Raw genomic sequence first — 21,077 nt, forward strand, 5'->3', positions numbered from 1 at the left:
TAGCAAGAAATGTGTGTGTCTGTAATAAGCCTCATTTGTCAGGAAGAGTATCTCGAAGGAGTTCAAACCCAGAGAAACTTTTTCTTTGCCCTCAGTGTTATTGTTTGAAAATCCTCAAGGCTTTTGCAGAATGAGTTGTAAAACTGCAGAGAGCAAGTGACAGGGAGGAGGAGGAGATATGTGGTGATTTCCGTGTCAGATCTGTCTCCCTGCAGAGGCAGTTAGTGCTGGATGCAGCAGCTGGGTTAAAGGGCAGATGTTTTCATTGTTGTGCACTTTCCTGAGTGGGGGTGTGACCAAGCTGGTTTTCTGTACATGTTTTTTATCATGGTTCTGTTTTCATATGTAGGCAATGGCATAGCTTTAGAAGGTTATGAACTGAGTCAAATAGCTGCCCCGGCACCTCCTCTGACCAACTGCTTAACAGCTGTGAAAGTCTCAGGGTGGTCTTTCAAGAATCCAGACCTACAGTCATAAAGGACTGAGTGGAAAACAGTAAAAACTGTGGGTTTGAAAGAGGCTCCTCTGCCTTGCTCTGTGGGTGGAAGCCTGGAGCCCACTGTGGTTCTTAGAGAAAACCCTTTGGAGACCTGGGTGGGAGCCCTGTGCTGAAGGATGCACTGCTCTGCTGGGTATTACCAGCACTGTGAGCACTCAGGTGCCAAAGACTTGGCTCTCCTCAGACCTTCCCAGGTGACTGCTTTCATGGACTCTGGTGGGTTTATTGCTCCAGAGCAATAAGCAGGACAGATTTCCCTGCTGCATCTCTGTCCCCAGGACCTCTGTGTTAGCACCACCAGCTCTTCTGTGTGTTCCTAGATAAACAAATGCAGTCCCAGCTCATGGCAGAATTATCTTGTCCCTGTCAACTGCCTGTGTAAGTTAAAGCTTCCAGCTGGGAGAGGTGACACAGATGAAAAGAAATTTCCATTGTCCAGAAGAATAATAACTTCATGAGAAAGAGAAGTGCCTTTTGTTTTATTTTGCTGCATGTTTCAAGTTGTGCAGCATCATCCTTCTGTTACACCTTTTACTAGCACAAGAGGTATTGCTATGAAAGATAAAAAGCATCTCAGAAATCAATTTCTTTTGGAACTTCAGAGGCCAGGAATTACAGTGTTGTATTTCTCTGTATCTTTCAAAGTATACGTTAAGTAAACATGATCCCCAGGAGTATTCAGAGGCAGCTCTTTCTGTATAAAATATCTTCAAATATATCACATTTGATGATGTATTGGTGAGTGTTTGGTATTTGTTCTATATTAAGACTCTCTTACTTTGCTGCTCCTGCTATTTAAGTGCTGCCCAGTGATGCCCACGCTGCTCTGTGTGCTGTGCCCTTACCAAGGTATTGAAGAACTGGGAAGCATGTTATAAAGCATACAGATAAATTAAATCTTGATTCCCTTTAAAATAATTGCAGGAAATCTCATAATCTCAAGAGAATTTTTTTGCTTTCCAAGCTCTTCAGTCTTTGCAGTACATGGAGCTGTATCAGCCTCTAGCCAACTTCTTGTCTCAAAAATTAGTGAATTTAAACAAACAAAAAGACTCAAAAGAACTTGGGCTAAAAAAAGTGGGAAAGTGACTATGTGTTGGAGTTGTGGCAGGCTGATCTTTGGAGACAAGGTATCCTTGGTATCCACAGGGCATAAATCTTGAGACTCCAGGCATGGCTGGGGTGCGGCAATGGTGGAGATGACGGGGATGGCCACTGCCCTGGAGGGGACCCAAATCTTCTGTACACAGGCAAGGACAGTGCCAACTGGCAGCAGCTTCTGAGCCAGTGCATGTCAGGATGCTGATTTAACTGCATTTAAAGCCATATGTGCACCAGTGTTTCTTTGCCCAGCTGACGCCTGGCGTTCCTTTCTTCCTGAGGAATCTTTTGAAGGGACAGAATTTCCACCAGCTCCTTTGTCAGCTGGAGCCATAGGACACAAAGCTAATTCAAAGTGCTGTACTGGCTAAAAGGAATTTCCCAGTAGGAGGAGTTCTACTCCACAGCACAACTTCTGCTTTTGTGTCCAGCTCTGGGACCCCACTCTCTTCCCTGTGCTCCAGTGCTTCAGCTCAGGAGCCAGGGCTGTCCTACGTCTCTGGTAATTGTCTCATTCTGTGTAATTAAACATTCCCAGCTCTAAGGCAATGGGCTGTGCATTCAAAGTCAATGCTTTTGTTTTCACGGTTAGTGTGGAAGATAAACATATTCTAGTACATCAGCCACCAGGCTGTCTTCTATAGCATGACCTCAATTAAAAATTAGTTCAAGGATAAAGAAATTGCTGGGATTCAAACCAGTAATCTTGCCCAAAGCTAGCATTTGGTCTCTGTAAGGAAAGAATTCCATTATTTCTGTGTCTGTGTTGTATCTTTGTGCCTTGTTCTTCAGGTATCCCAGGCTCCACTCTCAAACCTTTGAAAATCCAGAGGAAACCCTCCAGATAGACACTGCTATGAGCAGTAGAAGATTCTGTCATCCACGTGTCTGGGAATGGTTTCCTTGATTTGATTTTTAGATAGCATATCAATAATGCACAGACACTCCCAGTACCTGTCCCTGAGTTACCTGTGGGTACTGAAGCAACATGTAACAGAAGCCCCTCAAAACCACGGAAACCTCTTAGTATTATCGTTTCTTGGCGTAATAATCTGGTGGATATTGATCTAGTCACTGCACAGCAGTGGATGTGAATTATCTTCCCAGAAAGCTGAGATTCCTTTTCAGCTTTTTGGATTGTTTGAGGAATTCAAAGGATACTTTGTGAAGGAATAGTTGTCAGAAAAGAGAAAACCCTTTATAATTTTAGGGGTGAACAGGGAGGAAAGGGGCACAGGAGCTGCCTCCGCATTCCTCTGCCATGCTCTGCTGCTCCTTCTACCTTTCTGCTTTGTGGTTTAGCCATTAAGGTTGGAACAGGCTTCACCACACATAGTACTTTGCAGGTTGGACACAACAGAACTAACATGGGTGTCCAGTGCCAAGTGGGGCGAGCGGCTGTGCTTGGGGGTAATTTCTTGGCTGGGACTAAGTTCACCAATGCTCATCATCCCTGAGGATGATTTATTCCCTTTCATCCTTCCAGCAGGGAGTACAAATGCAAAACTTTCAGCTCAGAGGTATTTTTCCAAATAAAATTATCTTCAGCTGTGGTCATCGGTGATTTGGGAGCCTCTGCCAGTGAGATTTTGCCTTGAGCTGATTGCCTTGGCTGAGCAGCTGAAGAGCAGCTGGAAGCTGGCCAGAAATGGCTTTTGCGTTTTGCTTTTAAAACAAAAAGAAATAAGACAACCAAACCAGCATGCTTTTGGATGAGAACAGAAGGAAGGGGGAGGTTTTTTGTGATTATTCTGCCTGAGAAGGAAGACTTCCCTTCGTGGGGGACCTGACTCTGGGAAATGAAGGCAGAAGGTGGTTGCTGAAATGAAAGGAGGGTTTCCCCCATGGCTGAGCTGACCTGGAGCGCTGCAGGAACTGTCTGTTCCTTCACACCAGTGTCAGCCAGCCCTTTGCTGGCTGCCTGTGCCCCCACACCTGCCAGAACTGTTTCAGTTTTATTTCAGTTTTATGTTTCTGCTCCTGTGAAAAATACCCGCATGGAGCAGGCTAATGGAACAAAGTTGTTTTACTCAGTTATTTCCATGGTGGGTAGCAGAGAAAGCTGCCCCGCTGCTCCAGCCACTGGGACAGAGGGCTGCAGCACCTTATGTGCCATTACCACTTTCTGGATAATATGTACACTTCCACCATCATGTAGTTTTTCTCCTTCATTTCTCATAAGAATTGGCACTAGATTAATGGGTAAGCCATGGAAGAAATGTAACACCATGCCAGTCTGATTTATGGACCACTTAGTGCTGATGAAGCTTCAAACAAGAGTCAGACAGATGTTGCAGTTGCATTTTTCTTTATCAAAACTATCAGCTTTTTGTGTTTAACTGCTTGTTGCACCATCTCCTGCTCATCCTACAGCAGCAGTGGAGCCCATTCCTCCACCACACCGAGGAGGCAGGTGAGATGCCCCAGCATGGCAGGAGGAGCCAAGGAGCCTTGCCCAGGTCAGGGACAGATGGCAGTGCCTTCGACTCAGCTGCGTAGGAAGGGAAACAGCTCTGCTGAGACTCTGGGCACTGGAATGATGGGCTGCTTTCCAAAAGGCACGTTTTCAGAGCCATCTGCAGCCCAGTCCAGGGCTCCCCTCCCTGCCACCCCAGTAAAGAGCTTCTGCTGTGGCTTGTCCACTGTCCTGGCACCGTTCCCACGTGGAAGTTACATTTGTAATTTTTCTTTTAGTCTTTCACATCTCTCTTGCTCTCCTGGTGGTAGGTCACCACAAATAGTGATTCACTGCTGATTTTAAGTTTTCCAAAATACGCCTATTCTCTTCATTTTTCGTCAAAACATTTCAGTTCGACAAATAGATTGGCATTCATGAGATTTGTCAATCTGAGGTCAACTTTTAGATGTAGACATAAGGAACAAACCTGTTGGGTTTGTGTTTATTTTATGTTTTTATATATAAAAAATATAAATTTCAGTACCAATGCACTGCTGAGGTCCACTTGCTTGTGCTGCAGTGAAGTCAGGAAGACCTGACAAACAGGCACCATCAGGCTGTGAAAAACACAGCTGTCTGAGAGGAAGGGAGAAGCACCTGCAGAACTGCCACATTGCCCAGTGCTGTGGTGGCAGCATGTCCTTGTTCCCTTCTTTGAAACTTCTCTGAGAGCAAGAGGCGTCTTTACATGAAATCGCTGAAGCATATTACTTTTTATTACTTCATCATCTAGATCACTAATTACATTAAATTAGCTGATCGAGACTATTTGGGTGTATAGGTAATCATTTTTATTACCTGAACCTTTTCTGAATTATGCACGAGGACTGTGATGTTTCAGATCTCCTCACTGTGGAAAGAGAGGATGTGATGGTTTCCTGTGTCCTCTGGCTGTCTCTCATCTGGGGCAGGTGTGTCCTGGAAAATGGAACGTTTTGAACACTTCACAATTAAACATAAAAGATTCAGTTGTTTGTCTCCAGAAGAAGCTTGGGAATAGAAGAACCAACAGTTTTCTTTGCTTTAGCACTTTCCAGAACTGCTCTGAAATAAATTGTTAGGTGTTCCTTACAAGGTTTCCTTGCCGCCTCCTTGTGCAACACAACTCTTTTAGAACAGGCTGCAAGAATTTGATACTATATTTTCACAGAATCTTCACTGAGAATCCCCTGGTTGCAGTTCTATCCATAGAGGGGAAAAATGCAAGTTCCTGCTTGCATGTCTTCCTAACTTAAAAGAACTTCTCCTCCAGACAGAGGGATGTTTCTGATCATCGAGGTCACACTTCAGGAGGCTGCTCTGCTTGTCATGTTGCTGTACACAGGCACCAGTGGCCTCTCCACTGCTAGCACCTTCTTAGCCAGCCTGGAGGAGTTGGGAGATGTGACCAGCCACCCCCTGATCTCAGAGATGTGCAGGATGCTCCCTGGGTGCGGGGGGCACACGGGGGTGCATGGTCACTCTGCACCTGGAGGTGGTGAGTGCTGCCCTGCTCCTGCCCTTGGCTGCTCCAGGTGCAGCTCCTGACATGCTGGGCCTCAGTGCTGTGCTTTGCCCATCAGAAGTTCCCTTCCATAAGTCTCCTTGGTGCAGGTGTCCGTGTATTGCTCCAGCCCTCCCCTGGTTTCATAAGCAAGTGAAAGCAAGTTCCTATTAGCACAACCTTTGCACGTGAATGATACGTTGTGTTCCCTCTACCCCTTGGAACAGGGCTCTAACAACATTAATGAAACATTAGAGTTTTAATTACACCATTATCCTATTTATTTTTATAAATAATTCCAAAGCAGTCATTAAAGTTTGCGAACTTAGGAGTAAATGACTTAAGGGAAAGAAATCAGCTCCTCAATCTTGTTATTATCTATTGTACAATCTCCCTGGGATGCTGCTGGGGAACTGGCAGAGTTGTTACTGTTGCTGTTGTTGAGATGATTCATTTGCTCGCAGGGTGGTAACACGGCTCGGTGGGAGGGCACCGCAGTGCGTCACAGCAGGGTTGCCTCCCCCTCGCAGCCCCTGGAAGGTGTGTGGGGAGAGGAGAGCGTTGATCAGCCTGCGGGAGCTGGTGCCTCGCTGTCCTCCTGCAGCAGCTTTGCAAAGGGCTCTTGCAGTCCCCACCTTCTGCAGCTTGCTGGATTCATCGCAAAGCTGCAACATCTTCAAAAGACAAGGAATTCCAGGCTTGACTATGAAGAGGCCATTGTTGACGCACTGTAATATTGTTTGTGAGCCTCCTCGGCTCTTCCCCGCCTCTTTCTGTCGCTATTTGGAGAGTGTAGCTGTTCCTGATGTTCTCAGGCTACTTTCTGTGTATTCAAAATAGCCGCGATGTGGACCAGAACTGATGGAAGCATTGGCTCATATGAACCAAAGGTCCCTTAAACCAAAACAAATTACCTGGTATTCATTGTAAGTGGTGTTTGCAAGACTCTTGCAAGTATTCGGTGTTGTAGAGTTTGGAAAAAAGGTTGAATTTGAGCATACAAGGGAAGCAGGGGAGTTGCAAGCAAAGGACCCTTAGGATGGGGGAATCCATGTGCAAACTGTCATGTCTGTCTTTTGCCACCTCTCTGAAAGAATAGCTCTGATCTCGGGGAAATCCAGGACATACTGGGATCTGATTATGATGCTTTCTATTACAGTTTTAATTAGGAACATAAATGCAGAGAGCTCTGGGCAGGGGAGAGGCCCACTGACATAGCTCTTGCTCTGCTCTCTCTGCAGAACCCAGACATCGTGTTGGTGCACTACCTGAATGTCCCAGCCATCGAGGACTGCGGGAAACCATGTGGCCCCATCTTGTGTTCAATAAACACCGACAAGAAGGAATGGGCAAAGTGGACAAAAGAGGAACTCATTGGGCAGCTCAAACCAATGTGTGAGTACCTGGAGCCATCTTTGCTTCTTTGCTGTATATTTAGAGTACAGTGTCTCTCACAGCCACCAGCCATCTCTGTGAAGGAGTCATTTGTCACCGTACAACTCGGCTTGCACCTGCATACACCTTCTTTCTAATATGCAGTACTTCTGGGATGCATGGTATGAGAGATGCTTAGACTGTCCCCAAAAGGGTCCCCTCTGCACACTGGGAAAAAATTGTACCTATGGTCCTGCACTTTTGAGGGCTGTTTGTAGGCATCTACTCACTTGCAAAGAGCCTGCTCAGTACTGGCAGGTGGATTCCCCTAAGGGCACTTCATGTTTGGATGGTCAGTGTCAGGTCACAATGGGTTGCTGTAACTTACAGAAGGCCCCCTGGAATGGAATGTTTTGGATGGGCATCATTTCCTACAGTTCTGAACTTGGCAGTCTAAAGAGTCTGCTTAGGTGCCCAGAGTGATGGGGAAGTTTGCCCTCAAACAGGCAGTTCTTTGGACCTCTCAACATCTGCCTTGGTGTGTAATATTTTCTTTTGCATCACAGTTATATTGTATGTCTTCCCCTGGAGAGCATGTTCCAATGTGCACAAACAACTTTTTGCAATGAAAGATTAAAGTGGGTCTGTAAGCAAGAGAAAATTAACTGTAGGAGCCACAATACCATATCTGAGTCAACAAATACCAAGTCTGCTTCTGTCTCTGCCCTCTGCCCCTGCCTGGGTGCTGGTGTCATGCCCAGCTTCCTGTAATTGGAGGTCACAGGCACAGAGTGCATCCTGATGTGTCTCTGCCATCCATGAAAGATCAGTCTAATGCTGACCGCAACCTCAGTAATCTGAGTTTGCACCGCTCCTTTGTTGCATCCTGAGCTGTGCAGGCCCATGTATTTCTTTTCTACACAAAGCTGGAGGGCAGAAAGCAAGCAGAAGAGAATAAAGAAAATTACACATTTGCCCCTGGGACTGATAACCTTAGGCAGAAATCCAGGGTGTTGAAGGTGTAGCTGAGCCTGGACAAGTACCTTAACATTAAACAGGAGAGGAAGCGGCAGCCTGTTAAAAAATCTGCAGTGCATCAAGAAAATTATGTGAAAACTACAACGAACTCACCGTAAATTTAATAACACTTGGCTCTTTTATGTCTCAGGAGGGAAGAGTGAAATTCTGCACAATTATTCAGAGTATATATGCATGTACACGTCTCTGTTTATGGGTACATATCCTGGGAAACACATCCTTAGAAATGTAGCTACAATAAAAGCTTTGGATTCTGATCAGACCTAAAAACAAGGAGGACATAGATAACTGTGTTTGAGGAACACAGAGGAGCACTGCTCGCCAAGAAGCCATCAGATTTGGTTCCATTATGGGGTGTGCCATGAAGTTCTGGAGCCAAGAACGTTAGTTTCATCACATTTTTGCATTAATCATGTTCTTTCACAGACTTCACAGTTTGATTGCCTGATGTTTCCAAATTTCTCTGCCCTAAAGCAGATTTGTCAATGACTTAATCAAAGCGTTGTGCTTAGTGTCGCTGGTGCAGCAACAGTCTTGCCCTTTTACCTGGTTTGTGTTGCAGTTCACGTTTTATTCCTCTGGACTTGGAAGCTGTGGGAGGTTTTTGTTGATGCTTTTGTTTTCTTGGTTGCTGTTTCTCATAAGAATTTCACATTTAAGACAAGTTAGCGATGATACAGCCAGGGTTTGTGTGGAGGTCTGAGGACACTCTACCTGTAGGGAGGTTCCCATTTCAGACCACTGATGTCATTCAGGATTAAGGAAGAGAAGCTGATACTAGTTCTGCCTTTGGGGAAAATGCTTCCTCCTGGTCAGAGGCTGGTGGCAGTGTCCAGCTCTTGACTCACTGAGAACACGTGCTTGATTGTTCAAGTCCTATTCAGCCTGGACTGGAGTCAGGTGTTAGTTAAAGCTGTTGACCTCTGTCAGGTATTAAAGCTTTTCTATCAGAATCAAAGGTAGCAGATAGTCAGTGGTGTGGCAGCCAAAGCCTGGGAGCGTGTTCTCTTGGCCATGTGTGCCTGGAGAACTAAAAGTGATGTGGCAGATGGCTGGCAGGGTGAGCAGCATCAGTCTTAGAGTCTGAGCCAGATAAATACATCAAACTGGTTTTTGTGAAATGCAGAGAGACCCTGACTGGGATGATCACGGAGCTTGTTTCTTGTATCCATTATTCACTCAGCTCCCTCTTCCTTCCCTGCCACATCATCCCAAAGTCTGTCCAGGCTTCAGCAAGTCTTCAGCAGGCATCAGGGCCGGGCACTGGCTCCCAGTACCAGCCTCGTCGCCTCCGTGAGCAGAGCAGGGCACTGAGGTCTGGGTGTCTCCCCTTTCTATGACTACTCGCACAGGTGGTTATGGATTAGAACCACCTTTTTGGAGTAGCCATACAGCTCTGAGAGCTTTGTGGAAACAGCATTAACTTGTTCTAACATAGATGGTGTGTGAACTAATTAAGAGACTGAAATGACCCCAGCTGAACATCCATGAAAGGTAAATGCTGCAGATGCTCTGAGGATTTGAGTTTTTTTCAACACCTCCAGCTGAGTTGAGACTGTCAATAATTAATCAGCCTGACTTCAGTTTTCATGGCTTTGGATTTTTGCTTTAGTTCTGATGTATTTGTCACCTGCCTTTGCACTGGGACATCCATGATCTCCTGATTGTCCTCTCTGGACTATCACTGTTGGCTTGTCAGACCTCAGTTTGACAGTCCTCAAGACTGAAGCAGATGAGCCTGGAAGGGCTGCATAAACATTTGTGACCTCCCACAGGATCATTACTCTCTTCTTCCAGGCTCATAGATGAGGCTCCTCATCTTGGAGGTGTCAGCAAAGGTCAGGGAGCGCAGGGAGGGCTGTGACACCTCCTCTGATGGCAGACCTGCAGTAATCCAACTGTTGGGAGCATCCCAGTTGGGTGTCTGAATCAAAAGATTTGTCATGTGTGTTGCTTTGATATGGATGCAACCTTTGGGGACATTTGTGCAAAGTGAACAGCTATAATACATGAAAATTCTGCAGGAATGTTGTCCGAAACACCTGTAAGTCATTTCAGGATGCCTAGTGTGAAGAATGGGCCTCTATTTGGCATTACTTTCAATTTCCCCCCCTCTTGCGTCCCATTATAGTCTTGCTTTGAGATTTCTCTGAACAGATTAGCAGATGTCCTTAGAGGCATCTGGTGGTAAAAGCAAATTCAGTGGCAGAATCCAACTCAGCAGAATTCTGTATATAAACTCCATATGATCAGCAAATTGTGGGCCAGCTCATGTTGGGGGTTTCTCCAAATCATCCCCTTTTGGCTCTCTCATCCTTCAGCTGGCAACGTATGAGTTACAAGCTCACAGCTGGTGCTAGGTTGCAATCCTTGTTCCAGGTCCACTATAAATTAAGAGCTATCTTCCTTTCAGAGAAAAAGTTTTTTCATTCCTCTGCTGCACAGAAACTGAGGGCTTCTGTTTGTGCCCCCTGCACGCAGCCACAGCTGGAAAGTTTCACGTGGTGCCAGTCAGAGTCGATGCCTCTGGGCATGGGCCAATCTCACCTCTTTCCAGAGTCCCCAGTTCTGTGGAGGGGAACCAATCAGGGCCCCTGGAGCTGACCTGAACTTGCGTCCCCTTATTGTTGCCACTGGAGATGGCATCAGATGCCTGCAGCCCAGAATGAAATTCAAATAGCAGCAGTCAGCATTAATATGGTTTCAAGAATTGAGTTGTTTTATCTTCACTTGAATTTATATTCAATTTCAGTAATTGGGTTTAAGAGGGGGTTTATATTTAATCTTAAGAGATCAGTTGTACAAAAGTCTAAATGGGATGATTTTTACATTCCCCAAATGGTTTGTCAGAGCTCCAAAGTGCTCCTCAATGGGGTCAGCTTAGTTCAGCTGACCACATAAAAAGCAACATGGATTCTTTAAAAGACTTTGGTTTTAGTAATGCTGACATCTGGTTTTACTGCAATAGGTTGAGTTTTTATTAAAAAGAGAACACAATAGTAGGTCCTAGATAGGCTTTTATATCCTACCAGCCACTTGGACTTCGAGTACCTCTGTTTACATTGTCTGCATGGCCAGTATGAGCCACTTGCTCATTTAGCCACCTGCTTGTCTTCTCTCATCTTCTCACCAACCCTCTCATTATTGCAGGTGTGTGGCTCTAAACAGGGGTCCCATGCAAGAATTGCAGTTCTCCTCTCCCTCTGATATCTGCAGTGTCCTTCATGTCCCCAGAGGAAGCTTGTTCCTGTGCCTTTATGGGCCACTCTGTAGGAAACGTGGTTTCCCTCATGGGCAAGTTTTACCTACTGTAGAAACTTCTCCGAAAGAACAAAATTAGGAATCACGATTCAGCTGGTGCATTTCAGCTGCATTTGGAGACACAACAGTGTCCCCCTAAAACTTAGATATTAAACCAGATGGAGCAATTGCCGAGCCTCTCTGGGGAGACTACGGGCACCCCAGCCTTTGTTTCCTGTTCTTCTGTAGTGTTTTATCTGCCCTCTTAGCACTTGGCTGTAGGCACTGGCAGACCCAGTTCTAGAGCAGCCGCTGAGGGGGGTCCGCACCTTGCTGGCAGCACCACCGAGGTGCGGCAGCCCCGAGAAGGGCTGAAGGTCCCCTCCGTGCAGGCCAAGCTTATGAGGACTTTTTTCCCCCAGAATGGCCCAGCAAGACTTATGCTAAAAAAAAAAAAAAAAACAAAATACACTGTAGATATTAAAAACGAGTGACAAAATTAACGCTGGAGAAACCGAGAGGCCTCGCCGGGCCCCGTGAGGGGTCGCGCGGGCCGGGCCCGCCGCCTGTGCCTTATCCGCTGGCGCCACCTGGCGGGCGCCGCGCGCCGCTCGCGCTGCCCTTGGCAGAGGAGGAGGAGGAGGAGGAGGAGGAGGAGGAGGAGGAGGATGGCGATGGTGCCCTCGAGCCGCAGGAGGAGGATGGCGATGGTGCCCTCGAGCCGCAGGAGGAGGATGGCGATGGTGCCCTCGAGCCGCAGGAGGAGGATGGCGATGGTGCCCTCGAGCCGCAGGAGGAGGATGGCGATGGTGCCCTTGAGCCGCAGGAGGAGGATGGCGATGGTGCCCTTGAGCAGCAGCCGGAGGGCGAGCACCGCACGGAAGGAACGGGAGAGCTGTGCAAGAGAGGTGGCTTCGGCTCTGCTTCTCCATGGGCGAGCAGCCTTGGACTTCAGGTGTCTGTAAACAGTGGTAGGAGTCCCACTCCAAGTAGCTTCAGAAGAGTCGTGTCCCGCTGGTCCCCTCCAAGGGATGTTGCACCGAGTGTACTGCCCACTCCCTGTGTGCATCCCTCTGCATCTGAGCAAACCTTCAAGGGGAGGGCTCACTTTGGAAGACAGACATCCCTTTGAAGAACAACTGGAGGCAAAGCACCCATGTGAGTCCGTGCAAAGGCAGTAGCATTGAGGGGGATGTCCTGAAGAAACAGCACCATCCCCAGCAGTGAGGCTCAGGAAACCTGTCCTTCACAACCATTTATGAGTGAAAATGGAAGGCTGGAAAATCAAAGCTGAATGAGTGTGGGTGTCTGAGTATGAAAGGATAAATCTAATGGAAATCTCCTTCAGCCAAACTGAGAAATCAGAGCAAGGCCTTTACTTCTGTCAATACCAACGCAGCAAAAATTGAAGGGACAAGGCTGCCATTTCCAATTGACCATTGCCATGGAAACACCTCTCAGCGTCAAGACCTGGTGGAACAGGATGTGGGCAGTTGGGAATGGGCAGTTGGACAAAGGACCTGCTCGGCCTTACAGCAGCACTTTGGGGATTTTTAAAAGCACTTTTTGTCAGTCAGGTGTGGCAAGGGTAGGACTGAAACCTGGGTTTGCAGCAGGCCGTCAAGATACATCAAGAGGGAGAGGCAAACAGAAACCTAACTTTGATGATTCCAGATATTCCAGTTTTATCAGTCCAACTTACCTGTTTCATGTGGGAGATCTTGTTGTTACTCAAAAGGCAAAAACTTGTCAAATTGGGGCAGAGAAGCAGCACACGGGGTGTAGGAAATAGCTTCATCATGTAGCGTACATGTATATGTATGTGTAAGCTGTGTTGGGGTGGATGGTATGAAAGAGCAAGATCTTTGGAACAGAAACAGGAAGCATAAAATGTTTGAAATGGCAAAGAGAAACATCTAAGAGCAGAAAGGGTGAAATGATCAGATTTAAATGTGGGAGGGTGTTTTAAAGACAAGTTTTGCTTACGGTGGAGAAACCACAGAGAGAGAAACAGTTTTAGCTGTTGGGTCTAGAATGAAGGTGAGACAGTGAGATAGGCTTGAGGTGATGGGGAGGAGGAAAATAACTGCAAGACTGGAGGACAGCAGAAGAAGGAGGCAGAAATAGCCAGGGGGTTGTAAGAAACCTGGACAATCCTATGTTTCTGTGTGCAAGCTTCCCTTGGCTTCTGAGCTGCCTTTTTGCTGGTAATCCAGATCATTTTTCATCCCTTTGCTCATGATGGTTGAAGTCTTGACAGCACTAATGAACAAGGAGCTGCTGGACCACTATTTTTGTCCTGTTTTCTTCAAAAGGGAAGAAAGAGAAGAATGGTGAGAGCCCATGCTCACAAAAAGAGGCTGGAGGCAGTTCTGCTAGGAGCAGCATTAGCTCTCTGAGTAGTAGACCTTCCCGCAGCCTCACTTCTCGCCTTTGAGAACCCAGTGAAATACCAGTAACTCTCCCTGCTGCACTGCCTTGTGCTGCAGGCACTGCTGCACAGAGGGTGTGGTGGCAGGAGGGATGCATTGCTGCTGTAATGCAGCAGCTTTTAGATCCCTCCATGCTATTACTGAAAAGGAAAGTGTTGAAGCAGTTCAGAGCTTTAATTTTAAATTATCAGAAAGTGCAGTAGGAGTCTGAACAGGAATCCGGATTAAAATACTTCCCAGAATTTCTGCTAAGCTTCAATCTTTTTTTTTTTCCTTTTGTATTCATGCATTATGGCTATATTTAGTCAAACATAGCTCTGCAGTGGTTTCGGTTTTTGAACCACTAAAAACCAGGAAGAGTGTGTGTGTATGCTTTTTATTAACCTTCCTTTCATAATGCACTTTCTTCCCTATAGAAATCTCCTTTCCTGCTGATTCATTATGTGTCAGGAAGCCAAGCGTGACATGTTAAAAGCCATCTTGATAGTGTTTGGTATTCAGTACTAACAATTCACCAGGCACAGGAGTCTTTCTTTAAAAGGGGGAGGAAGAAATCTGCATATTGGATGTGCCAAGATAGTGGATAATTTGCATTAAGCATCCAGACATTCTTTTTTTGCAATCTGTCACCCTTCACTGCCTTTTTATTTTATAACCTTCATAGTATACAGGGAGCATAAGTACTAAAAAAAAAGTGACACCACGTGGACAGAAGCTGGAGCCGGATCAGCTGGAGCAAGACTAGAGAAAGACCTTTCCTCAGCAGCAATTGATCCTTGATGGGACTTTGCTATGCTGAAAATAATGGACATGGTCCATCCGTTATGTCTTGGCTTCCAGCTCACAGCTTGATTCAGACTTAAGAGCCATCATCGTGCATACACAAACCACGAGTCATGATTCGCTTCCCAGACTTGCCCCCATGATGTGTTGCTCATCCCAGGATTTCGCAGCAGTAGGGAGCAAACGCTGCCATCCTGCTGTAAAACAGACTTTCTGTACCCAACAATGCAATGCGAGCTCACTTCTTTAGCAAAGCATTTCTGAAGTAACCTCTGAAGAAATGACTTAATGCAAACTTTCTCAGTAATAATTACAGTTCAATAACTTTATGTCATATAGCCAGAAGTATCCAAAATACCTCACTGTCAATGTATCTTTGACAAAACTGCTATTTGAACATCACTTACTAGGCATAATATCACAGGTGACAGAATAATGTACCTTAAATAATAAAATGGATGTGAGTGGAGGTAGTGAAGTGGCAAGTGTATATAACTTAAACAGATATAATAATAGAGATGGAGTGTTAAGAGGAAATTCAAAACTGTGAATGTACTAGAAAGCAAAATCTGTTGGGTACGATAACAATAAATGTGGTTGTGAAGCAAACATAGAGGGACTCATTACTAAACTATCTGCAGCACTTTAAATAGTGATATGAGGAAGAATACTTGTAAACCTTATTTACAGTATTTCTACAGGTTACCCAACCTGGCCAGTAGAAATATGAATTCTGTAATATAAAACTAGACCAAGACAAGATGCAATTAGGCAAAGTGACATCAGTGGGTGATGAGGGAATACAGCAACAAGTAACAAAAAAGGCAATAAAACTGCTTCCCAGAGCAGATCCAGGAACTCTGTTCCACCGGCAGCGTGTCTGACACACTAAATGAGCAGCATCAAAGAGGAGAACAGGAGATTCACATGATGTGCTACCCCTGTGACCATGGTCATTAGCTGTCATAAACATGCTTTCATTTGCTTCTGATATTCTTGCATGACATGAAGCTGCTTGCAGCTTGTGCCCCAGCCCTGCAGATGCTCCTGGCTGTTTAGGGAGTACCAGAACCTGCTGCTCCTAGCATTTTACCCCTCACATCAGGGACCGTCACCATTCAGGGATCTGTGCATTTACTACAAAGCCTAGGTCTAGGGACTTTTAACTTTGATTTGGTATATTCTGATTAAGGATTTTAGAACGCAACATGCGAGGAATGTGCCTTGCTTGACTATGGCAAAGACACTCCTGAAAAGAAGCTGCCAGGCATGAGAACACCTTGGAAATGATGTTACCAGGCAGCACTTTCCAAAATCTGCACATGAGCTCTGATGCACATAAAGGATAAATAAATAATATGCACATATAAATTGCTTAGAGAGACATTAAAGGAGACAGAAGATGCTTTGAGTCAGTTATTATGGATAAAATATTTTATAAGTGCTATTTCCATTGTAAGTCAGGTTGCAAATATCACTGTTATGGGAAATTCTGCATCTAAAAAAAATTCTGAGAGGGAGCCTTTATTCAAATCACGTATCTGCATGCAGTTTAGCATTCTTATTTAAATAGCTATCAGGCCCAGAGAGTACCCAAGAAAAAACCCTTCAGTTTGCAACATGTTCTGCAATATCACCCTCCTGTCCGTTTTTGCAAATTACTAAGAGGTTGTCCAAATCTGAAGAGGAATTCACACAGTGTCTGTTAGTCGCTCCCAAAAAATGAGTCAGTCTTCACTGCTGCCAGCCAGGATCTGACAATGAAGACCTGGCAGAAGGTTTGCATGTGCTGTTACACTGGTGTATTTTGGCTGCTGATTTTACTATAAAGCTGATTTTGTTTTCATATTAGACAGAAAACGGTTCCAAAATGCTCCTTGGAACTGTACTGTTTTACTTCAATGCAACCAAGTCTTTTGTTGCTTTTGGGTTTTCAGTGAAGGTTCCAGGCACTACAGGGATAGTCTTTGCAGGTGCACAGTCCCTGTCTGCAGCAGACTGAAAAAGAGCCAGATACTCTACTGAGGTGTTTTTCCTTGGTATATACCTAATTCAGGAATTGCATTTGGAAGCTTATGAATACCAAGGAGCAGAGTAAACCATTACTGTTGCTTTTTACAGGTCTCCTTCAGTTCTGACAAAAAGCAGCAGGAATGGGTTTTGATGGTTCTGGTGTGGTTTTGAAGTTTCTGATGGGAAATTTTACTGTTCTCTTTGCAGTTCATGGCATTAAGTGGACATGCAGCAATGGCAACAGCAGTTCAGGGTTCTCAGTGGAACAGCTCGTGCAGCAGATCCTCGATAGCCACCAGACCAAGCCCCAGCCTCGGACACACAACTGTCTCTGCACTGGTACCTTGGGTGAGTACCTCGGGAGGGCACAGAACATTGCTCAGCTTCATCCAAACTGGCAGCAGGGTTTGTAGTACTGAGGTGCTAGTTCTAATAAATGCCTTCCACATATGACCTGCTCAAAAAGGTATGTTCTCTTCTACGTGCTCAAATTCTGTTACCAAAGCCTCAAAATCTAATGTTCTTCCAACTTCACCCTCTGAATTCCTTGCCCTGCAGTGCACTTTGTTGAAGAAGTGCTCAGGTAGTTAATTACAAAGTATCACTGGGATAAGATAGGTCTTATTTAGGTATCACAAAAATACAGATTTCTTTCCTGTTAAAGGAGATTACTTTGTTTTGAATAAGACTACAGCAGCAAAAAACAACATCCTTAGTGTTAGCATTTTATACAGACAGGGGAAGCTAAGTGATTCACTTTTCCAACTCTTCTGCTTTATAGCCACCCCTTTCTAGTACTTTGTTCAACTAAAGTATATGACACATTAACTAGTCTTTAGCAAAACTTATAAAGGAAAGCTGTCAGTGCTTCAAAGGATTTATTTTTTCTTCTTTTCTTGAGCAGTTGCATTATACAATCAAGACTTTAATAAGAATGATGACCTCTGAAATACCTGAATGTGGATTAAAATTCACCCCTTAAGGCTCAGCATTTGATCCAGGCTTGCAGATCTGAACATGAATCCTTTTATGCTTCCCTTTGATGTTTTGTCTTGTGCTAAGTCTTCTCAGTGCTTTTTAACATAACAGTATTGCTTTGTTTTGTAACGGCTTGCACATTGACACACACATTCCCAATTCCTTACTGTCATCCACAAATACAGCAGTGTGAAAGCCTTTTCCTTGTTCCTGTTCATCTCTATACCTAGGAGAATAGAGAGATTTAATACTGCATTTAATCTCAAAAACACTGTCTTGAACTTCTTTGTGACCGCATTCAAATCTTGAGCACATAATAGAGAAGTTCCCCTTCAAGGACAAGGAACAAAAGATTTAGCAAATTGCAGTGGCTACATGGATGCCTTATGTTGCCCAGGCATTTATAACTGTAGCCATTAGCTATAGGGAGGAGGCTTCTTCCCCTCTTTAGTCATTCAACGGTACCATAATTAATGTTCTTACATCGTTCTAGGGGAAATTAATCAATTAAGGAAAGAAACATCAAAAATTAATGGGCTGCTCTTCTTTAAACAGCAAAAACAGTCCCCACACCAGAGTTTCTGGCTAAGGTGCCTTTGCAGACAGAATTGTTTACTTCATCATGCCTGATTTCCAAGCTCCCAGGAATACAGGTGATGTTACCTTCTGTCAGGCCAGTAAAGGTGATGGCTGGCTTAATTTATGGAGGACTGTCTTCTGGTGACCCTTGCTTGAGTATTCTTCAGCAGCTCCAATGCTGGCCATGTGCTCTGCGTGCACCTCCCAGAGTACAACATGTCTATCTGTCAGCACGGAAACGGCTGAGAGCCAGAGAAACACATCACCATCCTTATGGGAAGGCAAGAATGCTTTGTATGGCTAATGTGCTATTTCTTTAATAATTTGATTGGCAACTGTAATAGACACAATGATGACAGGAAGGTGAGGGCTAATTCTAAGTGGCAGGGTGATGCCAGGGACAGGAGCATGATATGGCGTCTGTCACCTCCAGGTTACCAGTCAGCATCCACCCCACAGGAGCAGTTGTCAAACCTCCCAACATCAGCCAGCATGAAGAGCTGAGCATCTGCGTCATGGGGGCTGAGGTCTTGTCCGTGGGGCAGATGGAACAGGGCCCTGTGCCACAGCTGGCAGCAGCAGCCCTTGCTCTGCAGACTTTGCACTGAGATTGGGCACATCTAAATAACTCTGCGACTTGTCACGGATGCCAGTTCCTCTCCTCCTAACATGTTGCCTGATCAGGGCAGGGAGGAAGGGGACAGGTGCTACATGGGGTGAGGGTAAGGGTGCACACATGCCTGTTGTAAGATTGCTGTCGTTGCATGCAGTGCATTGGACGGGACCTGTACATCTGGCACCGGTGAGCAATTTATTTTATTTCCAAAGTCGCTTTTGCTGTCTCGTACATGTGCTCACTCTCTCTTGCACACGCGTGTATAAGTATAGCTCTCCCTTGCTACAACCATGAGATACACAACTAGCACTGTCTTAATTTTGTATTTACTGAATGGCAAATGTTTTTGTTTTTTGGCACAGGGGCGGGAAGCAGTGTGCATCATAAGTGTAACAGTGCCAAACACCGCATCATATCACCAAAGGTTGAACCAAGGACAGGTGGGTACAGCGCTCATTCAGAGGTACAAAATAATGATGTCTCTGAAGGCAAGAACGAGCACAGTCATGGCAAGGCCTCCAGCCGAGAGAAGAGGAACGGCAAAGTGGCGAAACCAGTGTTGCTCCATCAAAACAGCACTGAGGTTTCTTCCACCAACCAGGTGGAGGTCCCTGACACGACCCAGAACTCTCCCGTGTCCATCAGCAGTGGGTTAAACAGCGACCCAGATATGGCAGATAGCCCAGCTGTCACTGGTGTGTCCAGTATGGCTGTAGCATCAGTTATGGGAAGCTTGTCACAAAGTGCCACCGTATTTATGTCAGAAGTCACCAGTGAAGCTGTGTACACCATGTCACCCACCTCTGGCCCAAATCAACATCTTCTGTCCTCAGATGCAGCTGCACAAGGACTGGTACTTGCTGTGAGTTCAGATGGACACAAATTTGCTTTTCCAACCGGAAGTTCAGAGAGTTTGTCAATGCTACCCAGCACTGTCTCCGAGGAACTTGTGCTCTCCACAACTTTAGAAGGAAATAGAAAAATTCCAGAAACCACCATGAATTTTGACCCAGACTGTTTTCTTAACAATCCCAAGCAAGGGCAGACTTATGGTGGAGGAGGTATGAAAAGTGACAGCATCAATACCAACATAAGGCAGTCACCCACAACAGAACGTAGCTTCAACTTCAATACAACCCTCACAAAAGAAATTAAAACTGAGGACACATCTTTTGAACAACAGATGTCCAAAGAAGCATTTTCTTCCACTTCTGCATCTAACACACTCACCCTCAGTACTGGTTCAGGTTTGCTTCCATCTGGAGGAGGTCTGAGCCCAAGTACCACCCTGGAGCAGATGGACTTCAGTGCCATTGACTCCAACAAGGACTATTCTTCCAGCTTCAATCAGACCGTCCAGAGCCCTCATGTTCATCAGACCCCTTCCCCCAGCTTCTTTCTGCAGGATGCCAGCAAACCTCTTCCCCTTGAGCAAAACACTCACAACAATTTGAATGACACAAGTAGCTCATTTGTGAACACCTTAGGAATCCCCAATGTGAAAACAGAGTCCTCCTCCCAAACCACTTCCAACTGTAATGGCACGGTGGAAACCAGAATAGAGTCCACCTCTTCTCTCCAGCTCATGCAGTTCCAAGCAAACTTCCAGGCCATGACTGCAGAAGCTGAAGTTCCCATGGAGACCTCCCAGCAGGCAGAAGGAAATGAAAATCTACTTAAATCAGAGGATCTTCAAGCCTGCAACACAGAACACTACTTGCAGCCCGAGTCCAATGGGGGTATCAGGAATGGGAACAATCTCCCTATTCTCCAAGGAAACATGGTACAAGGACTCTATCCTGTGGCCCATCCCAGCTTAAATAACTCCTCCAACATGGAGCTTAACTTGGACCACTTTGACATTTCCTTCAGCAATCAGTTTTCTGATCTAATTAACGATTTCATATCAGTAGAAGGTGGGAGCAATGCTCTCTATGGACACCAGCTGGTGTCAGGTGACAGTGCCGGACTGTCTCAGCCTGAAGACAGCAACAGAGCGACATACAACCAGGCCCAAATGTGCATTCCTTGCTGCAGTCCTCAGCAGGCCAACATGCAGCTCAGCAGCACGGAGAATGGAGCCAGCACCATGGCGTACATGCACGTGGCTGAGGTGGTCTCAGCAGCTGCGGCACAAGGCACTTTGGGGTTGCTGCAGCAGAGTGGGCGCTTGTTCATGGTGACAGATTATTCACCAGAATGGTCTTACCCTGAGGTAAGTCCAGGGCTTTTACTTGGTAATGTTTACTGCTTTATCTTTCTTTGCCTTGTTAATAAGGGCTAACGAGAACTGTTTTGTTAAAGCTTTTACAAGGCTTTTAAAATATTTCTCTTCCAAGTTGGAGCATCCAAGGCCTTTTGCTTGTCTGAGTATACTTTTAATTAAGCCCTTTGTTACCCTGACAGGGCCCTTTCTTCACTTAGGAAGCATCTGAACAGAAACATAATGTTTCATTGAAAGCAAAGTTCTTAGTAGAATAATT

At 45.5% G+C, this 21,077-nt stretch overlaps 1 protein-coding gene across 1 annotated transcript in view; it reads left to right on the forward strand.

Moving 5' to 3' along the window:
• Positions 1-21,077, forward strand: part of CAMTA1 (calmodulin binding transcription activator 1) — a 225,776-nt gene that overhangs the window by 166,570 nt on the left and 38,129 nt on the right. Inside the window, 3 exon segments of the mRNA XM_032708679.1 lie at positions 6,783-6,936; positions 16,629-16,769; positions 18,957-20,809. Of these exon segments, the coding sequence (XP_032564570.1) occupies positions 6,783-6,936; positions 16,629-16,769; positions 18,957-20,809 (2,148 nt within the window).

The sequence above is a fragment of the Chiroxiphia lanceolata genome, chromosome 22 (assembly GCF_009829145.1).
Source record: "Chiroxiphia lanceolata isolate bChiLan1 chromosome 22, bChiLan1.pri, whole genome shotgun sequence".
Classification (NCBI taxonomy): Eukaryota; Metazoa; Chordata; class Aves; order Passeriformes; family Pipridae; genus Chiroxiphia; species Chiroxiphia lanceolata.